This window comes from Monoraphidium neglectum (assembly GCF_000611645.1).
Source record: "Monoraphidium neglectum strain SAG 48.87 unplaced genomic scaffold scaffold00545, whole genome shotgun sequence".
NCBI lineage: Eukaryota > Viridiplantae > Chlorophyta > Chlorophyceae > Sphaeropleales > Selenastraceae > Monoraphidium > Monoraphidium neglectum.
Window position 1 is genome coordinate 1 of NW_014013083.1, and position 10,769 is coordinate 10,769.

General features: G+C 64.2%; 3 protein-coding genes across 3 annotated transcripts in view; 1 reads left to right on the forward strand and 2 right to left on the reverse strand.

Moving 5' to 3' along the window:
- Nucleotides 1-295: 295 nt before the first annotated feature.
- On the forward strand, nt 296-1,465 carry MNEG_4063 (hypothetical protein; the record flags this gene model as incomplete). The annotated part of the gene is made up of 2 exons (XM_014047456.1): nt 296-1,270; nt 1,307-1,465. Coding segments are annotated over 2 exons (1,134 nt in total), but the record flags the coding sequence as incomplete, so codon positions are not given.
- A 1,366-nt stretch (nt 1,466-2,831) lies between these two features.
- On the reverse strand, nt 2,832-7,826 carry MNEG_4064 (hypothetical protein; the record flags this gene model as incomplete). The annotated part of the gene is made up of 13 exons (XM_014047457.1): nt 2,832-2,861; nt 3,205-3,370; nt 3,669-3,783; nt 4,059-4,172; nt 4,428-4,531; nt 4,792-4,901; nt 5,159-5,254; nt 5,574-5,676; nt 5,889-6,010; nt 6,292-6,370; nt 6,588-6,799; nt 7,217-7,497; nt 7,721-7,826. 13 exons carry the CDS (start codon nt 7,824-7,826, stop codon nt 2,832-2,834), a joined length of 1,638 nt encoding a protein of 545 aa, XP_013902911.1.
- A 1,266-nt stretch (nt 7,827-9,092) lies between these two features.
- Nucleotides 9,093-10,769, reverse strand: part of MNEG_4065 (hypothetical protein) — a gene marked incomplete at both ends in the record, with an annotated part of 2,881 nt that continues 1,204 nt past the window's right edge. The window contains one exon of the mRNA XM_014047458.1: nt 9,093-10,640. Within this exon, the coding sequence (XP_013902912.1) occupies nt 9,093-10,640 (1,548 nt within the window). The remainder of the gene's footprint in view (nt 10,641-10,769) is intronic.

Below are 10,769 nucleotides of genomic sequence, written 5' to 3' on the forward strand. Positions count from 1 at the left end.
GGCCGGGGCGGCCGTGGCGGAGGATCTGCAGGTGCGTGGGTGGGTGCTGAGATAGTTCGATCTTGGCTTGGCAGAGATCTGGTATGATCTGATCTGACCTGATCTGGACTGTAGAGATCTGATGTTGCAATTACCTTGCCGGGTTGAGCTCAGCCGACGTGCTCAGGAGTCCCAGGCCTCCTGGCTGTGGTTTCCCGAGCTCCTTGGGACCACCCTTTTTTCTGTTTTATTTCTGACTGTGCAGCTAACATATTAGCTTCTCGTCTGCCGCCCTCTCAATCCCGCGCCCCCACAGGAGGGCCTCCCGCCACCCGTCGCGGCGACGGCGGCCGCGGCAGCGCGCCAGCCTAGGAGGGCCCGCGAGGCCGACGGCGGCGGCGGCAGCAGGGGCGGCGGCGGCGGCAGGGGCGCCGCGGCCGAGGACCTGTTTGGGCTCGCCATGGGGGAGCTGCTTGTGGATGAGGAGGCGGCGGTGGAAGGCGGGCAGGCGGCGCGCCGTGATGGGGGCGGGCCCGCCGCGGCGGCGCCGAAGACGGGCATTATGACCGCCGCCGCGCGGGCGTTTGGGCAGCTGATTCGGGAGCCGGGTAGCGGCGGCGGCGGCGGCGACGCGGCGGCCGCGGCGCCGGATAAGAAGCGGCGGAAGCAGCAGGCCGCGGACACGCTCCTGGTGCCGCACGCCAAAGGCGGCGCGTCGGCGGCGGGGGGCGGCGGCGGCGGCGGCGGCGGCGGCGGGGTGAGCATTGCGCCGGCGGGCGGGTTCGTGCCATCGCCAACATTTGCGGGGGCGCGGCCGGGGATGGTTTTCAAGAAGGGGGACAGGGGGGTGGGGTACTACCCAGACACGAAGGCCAGGGCACCAAAAGGCAGCAAGCAGCAGCACCAGGCGGTGGGCGCGAGGGGGCCGTCTGAAAAGGCGGCGAAGCCTCGCAAGGCGCCCGCGGGACAGGAGCAGCAGCAGAAGCAGCAGCAGCAGCGGAAGCCGGCCCTGCCGCCGCTGCCAGGCACCAAGGCGGCGCGGAGGTCTCGAAAAGCCGAGCTGTCAGACAGCAGCGACAGCGACAGCGGCGGCGGCGGTGGCGGCCGCGGCCCTCCGAAGGGCGTTGGCGCCCGGCGCGGCGACGGCGGCAGCAGCAGCGACGACGAGGGCGGCGCCCCGCGTGGTGGCAGCTTTGGGGACCGGCAGGAGCGCGCCAGGCGCCGCAAGGCTCTCCCTGGGCGGCTGAGGAAAAAGGTGGCCAAGTCCAAGCAGCAGCAGGGGAAGCAGGCGGTGCCTCTGGGCAAGCGGAGGCGGGACCAGCCCTAGGAGCAGCAGCAGCAGCAGCAGCAGCAGCAGCAGCAGCAGCAGCAGCAGCAGCAGCAGAAGACGAAGCAATATCAGCAAGCAGCAGCACCACAACAGCAGCAGCAGCAGCAGCAGCAATTGAGGTCTTGGCAGTTGCAGCAGCAGGAGCGGCAGCAGTAGCAGCTTCATTGAGGTCGTATGCTCGCTCCTGCATGATACTGGCGCGATATGCTTGCAACTGCTTGACATGACGCAAGCAATGTAACAATGTTGCTGCGCGCAATAACCGGGATCAACGCACAACCAAGGATTGTACTTGTGGAGTGGAATTTGGAAGGCGGGAAAGCGCACACACTCAAGTGCAACGCCAGTTGAGCAGAAAACCTTACAGCCTGCTGCTTTTGAGAGCCGGGTATGCTGGCAGTACACTACCGAGATGGCGTGTGCGGTGGTGTTGACCAGCTGGGTGCTCTAGGGACCAGCTGGCAAGTTTTGGTTTCGGCCGCAGCAGTGCCCACAACACCGTGGCGCCTCCGCGCGAGTAGAACGTTGACCATAAAGGATTATGGTACAAGAATGGCTTGTGATACTTTCAAGGGGATGCCTGTCACATCTGCAAGCCAGCATGCACTTGCCGTGGCAGCCGTATAGACAGCCACCAACGGCAGTGGGGGTTGCTTTGATGACGGCCAGCCTGAGCAGAGCGCGCCACGTGAAAAGAGAGATTGAACTTTTTCTAGATAGCTGGATTGAAAGCTCTATTAGTATTATTACAATTCTGATAACAGAGGCAATATGAATACCAGTGGCTTAGATGACAGAGGGCAATGCGTGGTTTGTTCAATCGGCAGCGCCGCCGCAATCAAGGCTCGGCTGGCTAGGCACAGGGCATGCCAAGGGCATGAAATGTGCGCGTGCAGGCCTCTTTGCTTGTGACGTGGCTCAACATCTCCCAGGACTCAGCCTCGACAGGCAGCAAGGGAGGCAACACAAGAACTGGAATCACGAAACTTGCACAGTGCAGGTTTGTGCCGTATTCGGACGCCCATTCACAATGCTGATTCAAACAGATGCACACGGCACACTTCCAACGAAATGAGCAAAGGGGCGCTTGGTGTAGATCCATGCGCAAGCTGTACAACAGCTGCTTCCGCCCACCCCAGAAGCCACCTTGGGAGGGCGCAGCTTCTGGTGAACATATCCGCGCGACAGAAAGGCAGCGCGTCAGCTAGCAGTGCTGAGTGCGTACGTTGGATTGAAGGGGGCGCAATGGAAACTCGCATGTATGCGGTACGAGCGTCAAATCTTTGACGTTTGCCTCTGCGCCCACTGATGCGAGGTGCCACAAACACGCTGCCGCATTCCAGGTGAGATTGGTGCTCAGCACCCACCGCCCACCAGCGCGTATGTTCAAGCGGCAAGTGGCCGTGATCTGGCGGCGCGTCGCCCATGCAGCAGGTTTTGCAAGTGCCTTCGATGCGCTGTTCGTGAGCTTGAGTCACGTGCATACGTTGGTGGGTTCAGATGTTGAATGGAAACGGTTGCCTCACGGGTTGATGATCGTCTGGCACAGGCCCTGTGATGATTTGAGGCACACAAGGCGTTGCGGGTGTGGGTATGGCAGCCGGCAGGGGTGATGCAGTACAGAGCGAGCCGAGCCTGACAGCTGTAAGCAAGGCGCACAAAGTTCACGATGGCGGGAGGATTCTGTGCCTGTGCAACAGGCTTAACCTGCATTCAACGCAGCAAATTGACGGTCAAACAATGAATACTTCAGCACGCATAAGCATACACACATCACCCGATCTAAACATTACACACATACGCCCGAGCGTGCACGCGCGCGCGCGCGCATGCACACACACACACACACACACACACAACGTGCGAGTACATACGCGCTAATGCATCCCCCCCACCTGCAGCTCCTCCTTCCAGAAGCTGGGCAGGCCGTCGTACTGCCCCGGCATGCGCCTGTCAGTGATGAAGGTCGCCTCAAAGCCGCTGGCCCGCGCCTTGGCCATCACGGCCGCCAGGCCGTCGGCGGAGGCGCTGCCCGTGTAGGAGTGGATCGACGCTATGCACCTGAGGCCGCGGGTTGTTTGTTGCGTGGTTGGCGGGATGCATGGGTGCGGGTTGTGTGTTGTGGTGTCAGGGCGACGGGCCGGTTGGTCGGGCCTGGTCGCTGGACCAGGCTGGGTCGCATGGGGCGTTTTGTCACCCCGGGGACAGATGGTGACAATTGCACTGCAGTCACGCGGCCATCTTCACGGTGGCTATGCGCAGCGATCGCCACACGTAGTCCCCTGAAAGGCAACTGCTTGCTGCGTGCCAGCCACACAATCGTTTTTAAGCACCCAGGGGTGCGAAGCCGCTCCCCTACCTGGTGACATCAGAGCACGCGCAGACAGGGTTTGTTTTCTGCCAGGTGTCCAGGGTGCCCTCAAACGCGTTGACAAAGTCCGCCTTGCCCGCAACCTTGCAGTCCATGGAACGGCCTGGTTGTGTCGTTTTGGTTTTGACAGGATTCAGGATATGGAGTAAGCAGGCGAGCGGCGTGAGAGGCCGGCGACTGAGGGGAGCTGCTGTGCATCAGGGCAGGCAGCCATACGACCGCCAGGCGAGAGACCCCCCACGAGGTGGGGGGTTGCAGTAGGGGCAAAGCTCAGCGTGCTCTGCTTGGATGCGCGTCGGCTGTTGACATCCCCTGCCTCCCCCCAAAGCTGGCCCAATCTTTCAGACCGAACCTTCTGCCTGGTCCCCAGTCCCGCACCTGGGTTCAGGGCCACGAGGCCGTTGTAGAACCGGATGCGCTCGATGATGGCTGTAATGTAGGCAACCTCCGCATCCGTCTTGTAGGTTGGCGCCACCTGGTTGACCCATATGCCTGTCAAGGCGACGAGAGCAGGGCCGGCCCGTGGCCTGAGGTGCAAGCATCCTGAAAGTCATCTAAACAGCTGCGACTTGGCTGCGTGGTCATCAAGGCGTTTTTGCAGACAGGAGATGGCCTGCCCCTGCAGAGCGCCGGCCGTGTATGTTGACAAGCCCCGGGGCTTGTGTGTCAAACAGAGCCTCGTACGTGGGACCCTGCAGCATGGTGGGCGGCCGTGCAGGCCGGTGCGGCGGTTGGCAGTCCACTCACCCTGCACGATGTCGCCGTACCCGTCCGGACCCTTGGTGAGCCAGATGTCGATCTGCTTGAGGATCTGGTCAAGGGGGCGGCTGCCATAGCCCACGTGAAGGTAGCTGCGGGTGAGGCGCGCCGCAGATTTGGAGGCGATGATTGGCAGCCACATGGTGCATTTACGATTGTGCATGTGGTGGTGGAGCGTCGGATTGCAATTTGACACCAGTCAGTGGGAATGCGTCTGGTCAAGGCCTTGAACGCCAGCACATGCAGGGTGAGTCGGCGTCGTGCCATAGGCCGGTCGCTGTCAATGATAAGCATTGCCCTTGTGCTGGAAAAGCAGACCGTCTTTTGTAGCGATGCGGGGTCTCGCACTCACCCAAAGGTGGTCCACTGTGTGGTGCTGGCGATTTTGCTGAAGTACTCGCGGTGCACCTTGTCGTTCCCTGGGGTGGGGGGCCCGCTGTCCGGGCCGATGAGCACGGCACCCTGCGGTGTCAGGCGTTTGCGACGGAGGGGTTGGCCGGGGGCTCCAGGAAGGTGAACGTTGTTCCAAAGCTGCAGGGCTTTCGGCCATGCTGCAACAAGCGGTATGCGCGACAACACATCCAGGCGACTCTGTGGGCCGCTTTGGTGATGTTTGTGGGAAGTGGCGCGCAGTGTGAACATGTGTGCACAGGGCAGGGTGAATGAGCTTGGGTGCCGGGCCAGGTGAGTGTGCAAAGCCAAGAGGCCAGTTGGTCCACCTTAAAGGATCCCTTGATGCAGTCATTAGCCTCGACGCTCTTGATGAGGTCATCAAAGGTCTGCCCAGGCACTGTGTACACTGGTATCCAGGTCCCCTAATTGGAGAGGATGTCAACGGGGCAGAGAAAAAGAGTGTGCATCAGGGTACTTGTTGATATGTGTGTGTGTATATGTGTATATGTGTATGTGTGTGTGGGGGGGGGGGGGGGCGTGCACGAAGAACGCAGCACACCAGTCGAAAATTGTCGAAGGCTCACAAGCAAGTGATTGAACACGTATGTGCTACATAGTCGCATGATGTCCCAGGGTTGCTGGCTGAAGGGGAGTGCGCAGACAGGCTGGAGGCAGACCTGAGGTCACAAATACCGGCAGTGGCAAAAAGCAGGCGCAAGTTCTGAGGAGGTGGGGGCGCACCATCTTCTCCGGGATCTTCGGGGTGACCGCCGCTGCTAGCTCCGCTGACACGACGGCACTGCCTGGTGCAGGCTTAGCATCACCACGGAATGAGTCGATGCCCCTGGGTTTTTGTAGAAAATAGAGTGTGTGTGTGCTTGTATGTGCGTGCGTGCGTGCATGTGTGTCCGTGTGTTTGCTCTTGTGCGTGTGTGCGTGTGTATGTGGGTGCTTGCCAAGTCGGAGCCGGGCAGTAATTGTTCAGACACTTTTCAACTACAAGCCTGTATCGCATAAACCTGGAAAGCAGCTGCCGGCAGCAGGAAGGACCCTCACCAGACGTAAACCTTCTTCCAGCCGGTCTTGTCTGTGATCTCGTGCTGGACCCTCAGGTAGCGCGCGGGCACCACGGTGTCCAAGGTTGTGTTGATGGGGCCGAGGATCTTGGGGTCCAGGGGCTGGGGTGATCAGGGGCAGACGGGGCAGATTTGTGGACAGTGAAAGAATGATCAAGGCGCTGCTCACATGGGAAGCACGACGCAAGAGCCGCCACAGTGCCGGGGAGTCGCCTGCTTTTGTCTGTTGATCCAACAAGGTCCAAAGTCACGGCCCGTGGCGAGCGTTTGTGGGGGCAGGGACTGCGCAAGCCTCAGCGTTACGGCACTTGGGTACCGGGCGGCCTGGGTGGGGGCGTGCAGCAGGGCTGCGCCGTGCTGGCAGGGTAGGCCAGGCTGCTTACCTTCAGGGTGGTCCAGGCGGCGCCGTCGGTTGAGGCCTGCAGGACGGCGGATGCAGAGTCCGGCGACCACACTCGCGCCCTGCGCAGAGGAGGGAAAGGGTGTCACGGCCGTGGCAGGCACACATCAAGGCGCCAGATGCGCCACCTGTGGATTGGGCGCCGCCCAACCGCCAGTGACCCAGCAGCCGTCCATGGGCTCGCAGGCGGCATGGTGCTACATGTCCACAACGACGTCAGCCACGGCTGGTCCAAGGTGTTGGACTGCCAGCCTCACAGAGTCCAGTCCGGGTAATCACCTGACAACCCCGACGTCCTTAACGGCCCCCATGTCCACAGTTGCCCACTCCAGGCAGGGCCCGGACTGCACCCCGAGCTCCGTAAGCGTGAACGCCGCCGCGGACTGCGCCTGGACTGCCACGATGCCGTCCCATGAGCCGTCCCCATGCACCCAGTTGTAGTTGTCAGTAGCGGGGTTGAGGGTGGCCGCCTTGACAGAGCTGCCATCAGCCTGTGTGGGTCAAGTTCGCACATCCGTGGGCGATTTGGCAACGGTAAGAGGAGCGGGATAAGGGCGGGGCAAGCTCGTGCTCTTGCGCAGGCGCCTGGCCGTCATTGTGCCGGGAAACCGGACGCCGGCCAGCGGCGGGTTGGGACGTCCTGACTGGCGAGCAGCGCTACGCTTGGCCCTGCCCCAAGCCTGCAGACACAGCAGCTGGCTGCCCCACGACGCCCGCGACGGCACTGAAAGAATGCCGCCTTCGCACCAGCTGGCCGCAAGCAACGCCTGCGGCGCCCCTGCCCCCACCGTGATAGACACTGCCCGCTTCCGGGACGCTCGCGATGACTAATAACGTGCGGTCACGTGCGCCTTGCAGCGCGTAGCCCCACCAAATCCCCCGAGTCTTGGCATCAGATCACAACCAACCTTGAACAGGAGCACGTCGATCGGCTCTTTGCCGAACGCCTTGATGCTCGCCCGCTGGACCGCCGCCGCCGCCGGCAGCTGCGCGCGCAAGAACGCGCCCTGCGCGCCCGCCGCCGTCGCCTTTGGCAGCGCCACGCCGGCCCCAGAGTATACGTTGTTGTCGGTGGCGGCGGCCGGGGTGGTGGTGCCATCCGACGAGGAGCAGCGGCCGGCGGCGGCGCAGGCGTTGAGGAGGGGGTTCATGCTGGGGCGCGCAAGATAGTCAGTCGGGAAGCAGGCGCCTGCACCGGGGGGGGGGGGTGTGGCCGTACGGGAGGCGTGGCGCCGCGTTGCTCCACGGCCGTGTTTTGAGGCGGCCTGCAAGCTTGAAGGCTTCCCACACCTGCAGCCCCTGTAGCAGCTGAAGGGTGGTTAGGCCGGCTCGCTGGCGCGCACGGTGAACTGCACGCGGCGCGTGCGCCCCAAGTTCACCACCCAGGCGCCCCTACGCGCAGGATGACTCACCGGATTGCCACTGAGTGTTGTCCAGGCCGTCAATTATGTTTCCAACAGGCCCGGTCGGGTTGCTCGACACCGTCACAGTCGCGCCGACTGAGTAGGAACCGGGCATTTGAGCGTGCGCCGCTGCTGCGAACAGCACCAAGAGGAGGAGCAGGCAGCGGCCAAGCCCCGTGCGGAGGCACTGCCCCATGTTGGAGGGCTTCCTTTCAGAGGCTAAGCTCCGACGCTGGGGACTTGGAGCCGTGGCTTTGCGTGGCCGGTGACGCGTTCGCAAGTAATTCGCAACTTGTGCTGCCAGGCTCTGTATAGAAACTTTCGAAGGTGGTGATACGGCACAGACGCGACTTGAGAAAGAGTATAATGTGCCGCTTCAAGAAGCACCCGTGCAGGAAGCCTCCATGGAAGTCAGCGGCGTTGCGCCTGCGAACTGGAGTGCGAGCTTTACTCATCCCGCAGAGGTGAGGTAAAAAGGACGAATGTAGGATCGTGGCAGTCCATAGGAGGGCAGCACTAGTGTTTCCACCAGATGTTAGACACTGTTGGTGGTAGCCTATTCCAGCAATGGCTGCCCATCCCGCGGTCCACTTGCTGGCAGAGCACATGTGCAACACCGATCCCCACACACCAGCAATTGTGCAGCTGATGGAGCGTGTGGGCAATGTGAGCGAGCGGCCCAATAATTGAGGCTGATGACCACCGGTTGTGTTCTTGACCGAAGCCTGCGTATTGCACTGCCACCCGTGGCGAGCCCCCTGAGGCTCTCCGCAGGGTTCTCTGCGCAGCGGCGCAGCCGGCGCGCTTTCAGCCATGAGTGGCCTGTCCATCCACTCGCAGCTGCATGGTTCAGGCAGGCGCATGCTCTGGGGACCGATTGCAAATGATGAAGCAGCCACCCAGCTGCAAAGATACTTGGATACGAGGGCATGGAAGTGGGAGCAGCAAGCTGTTGCGTTGACAGGATGGCTGGACTGACTGTCAACCTTGGAGGTGCAATTACAAAGGTGTGACCGCGCCCCTCGACGACAAGGTGCACACCCAAAAAATAAATGTTGAGTTCATCCCGACCCAAAAAACCGCAGTACACAGAGTACAATTCATTCCCTGTGCAGCACAAGTGCATGCAGATTCGTTGTTTGATCAATTGGCCCCATTGCCCATATATCTCATTGATACAAAGCAGACCAATCGCCAACTCCTGCAGCTAATCCTGCAGCATCCGCGCGAGCGGCCAAGCCTGCCGCACGCCCTCCTCTGGCGCTTGAGCCTGCCTTCCCCCCTGGCAAAGTCCCTGTGGGGCCTTTGCTGCTCGCCTTTGCAGCGCGCGGCGCTGCTCCTCCCAGACGCCGTCGCGCACAGCAGGGGCAAGGTCATGACCCTACACACCGCCGCCAGCCGTGTCAGTCCGAGGCGCCTCTCGCCAGTCCCCCCACTCAGCCGGCCGCTGCGGCGGCGCAAGCGTCGACGCCACGTCGGGCTCCGCCGCCAACTGCTGCGGCGGCACACGCCTGTCTTGCGCTGGCCCCGCCGTCCCCTCAGCAGCCGGCGGCGCGGCGTGCGGCTCCGCCTGCGCAGGGTCCCACGGGTCCCACTGCTGCTGCGCCTGATCGCCGCCGTGCGGATCCCGCTCGCCGCCACCGGCTGCGGCTGCCGTCTTGCCCACCTCCGGCTGGCGCCGTGGGGACAGCTCACCCCCTTCAGCCGCCCCGCCCGCCTCGCCCTGCGTGACAGCCGGGCCCTGGCCATCCCCCGTTTCGGTTGCCGCCTCGAAGCCGGGCCGCTGGGCCCCCTCCAGCTCAAACCACCCTTCCCCGCCGTATCCCTGGCGCGTCCGCCCGGCCTCGCTGGCTGGCTTCTCCTGTGATGCCGCCACCGCGGCGCCGCCGGAGCTGCTACCACGCTCGTGGCCCTGCTGCTGAGTCAGCGCGTCGGCCGCCGCCTCGACCGCCTGCCCCAAACTGGTCTGCTGTGAGGGCCGCAGACCATCTGCGTCCCCGACCTCCTCGCCCGCAGCCGCCTTGCCCCATTCTGGAGCCAGCATCGGCCCTGGCGTGACCGGTCCGGGCTCCGACGCTTGGATATCTAGCAACGAGGCCGCCGCGCCCGCGTGCGGCTGGGACGGCTCGGGCCCTCGCGCCGGCTCCGGTGCTGTCGCCGGCGCCGCCGCGCCCCCTGCAGATGACCCCTGAGAGGCAATCCGCTGCACTACGGTGGCCGCGACCTCCGCCGACGCAAACGGGGCCTCCGCCTCGAAGGCAGCCTCGGCCGCCCACGCGGCCTGCGAGCCGCTGGGCTCCCACCACTGCTCCTCCGCATCCTCGGCCGCCGCGCCCTCCGCGGCCGCAGCCTCCTCCCTCGCCGGCGCATCCGCATCACCGCCCTGCTCCGGCTGCGCCTGCGCCCCTGCCGCCGTCCCGGCCCCGTCGGGGCCGACCGCCTCGGCGACGGCGGCCCCCGGCGGCGCCGCCTGCTCCGACGCAGCTGCGTCGCTCGCGCCGCCCCGCCCTTCGGGATGCGCCGCGGGTGCCGCCGCCTGCTGCGCCTCGATCGATGCGCTTGCACCCTCCTTTGGTGCCGCTTCTTCTGAAGTGGCTGCCAAGCCTTCGGTCCCCGCTCTCGCTCTCGCTCCCGCCGCCGCGTCGCCGTCCGCGCCACCTGCCGGCGGCTCCGCAGCCGCCTCCGCCGCCTCCGGCGAGGCGGCCCCGCCTGCGCTGCGCGCCTCGGCGTGCGCCGCCGCCGCCGCGCCGTCCTGCTCGGCGCCCGGCACAGCAGACGCTGCTGCCCACGGCGCCTCCGCCTCTGAAGGTGAGGCAAACTCCTGACCCTCTGCGCTGCCCTGGGGTGGTTCGGGCAGCTGCTCGGGGCGCAGCTGCTGCGCCTGCCCCGCACCATCAGCCTCTGCCTCTTCCGCCCAGGGCGCTTCGCCCTGCGGCGGCGACGACGGCGCCACAACGCTGCCGGGCTCCTCGCCACGATCCTCCCCCTGCGCTTCGCCTCGCCCGTCAACGCCTGGCTCGCCCGCCGGCGCCGCAGCAGCCGCTTCCGCTGCCGCCCC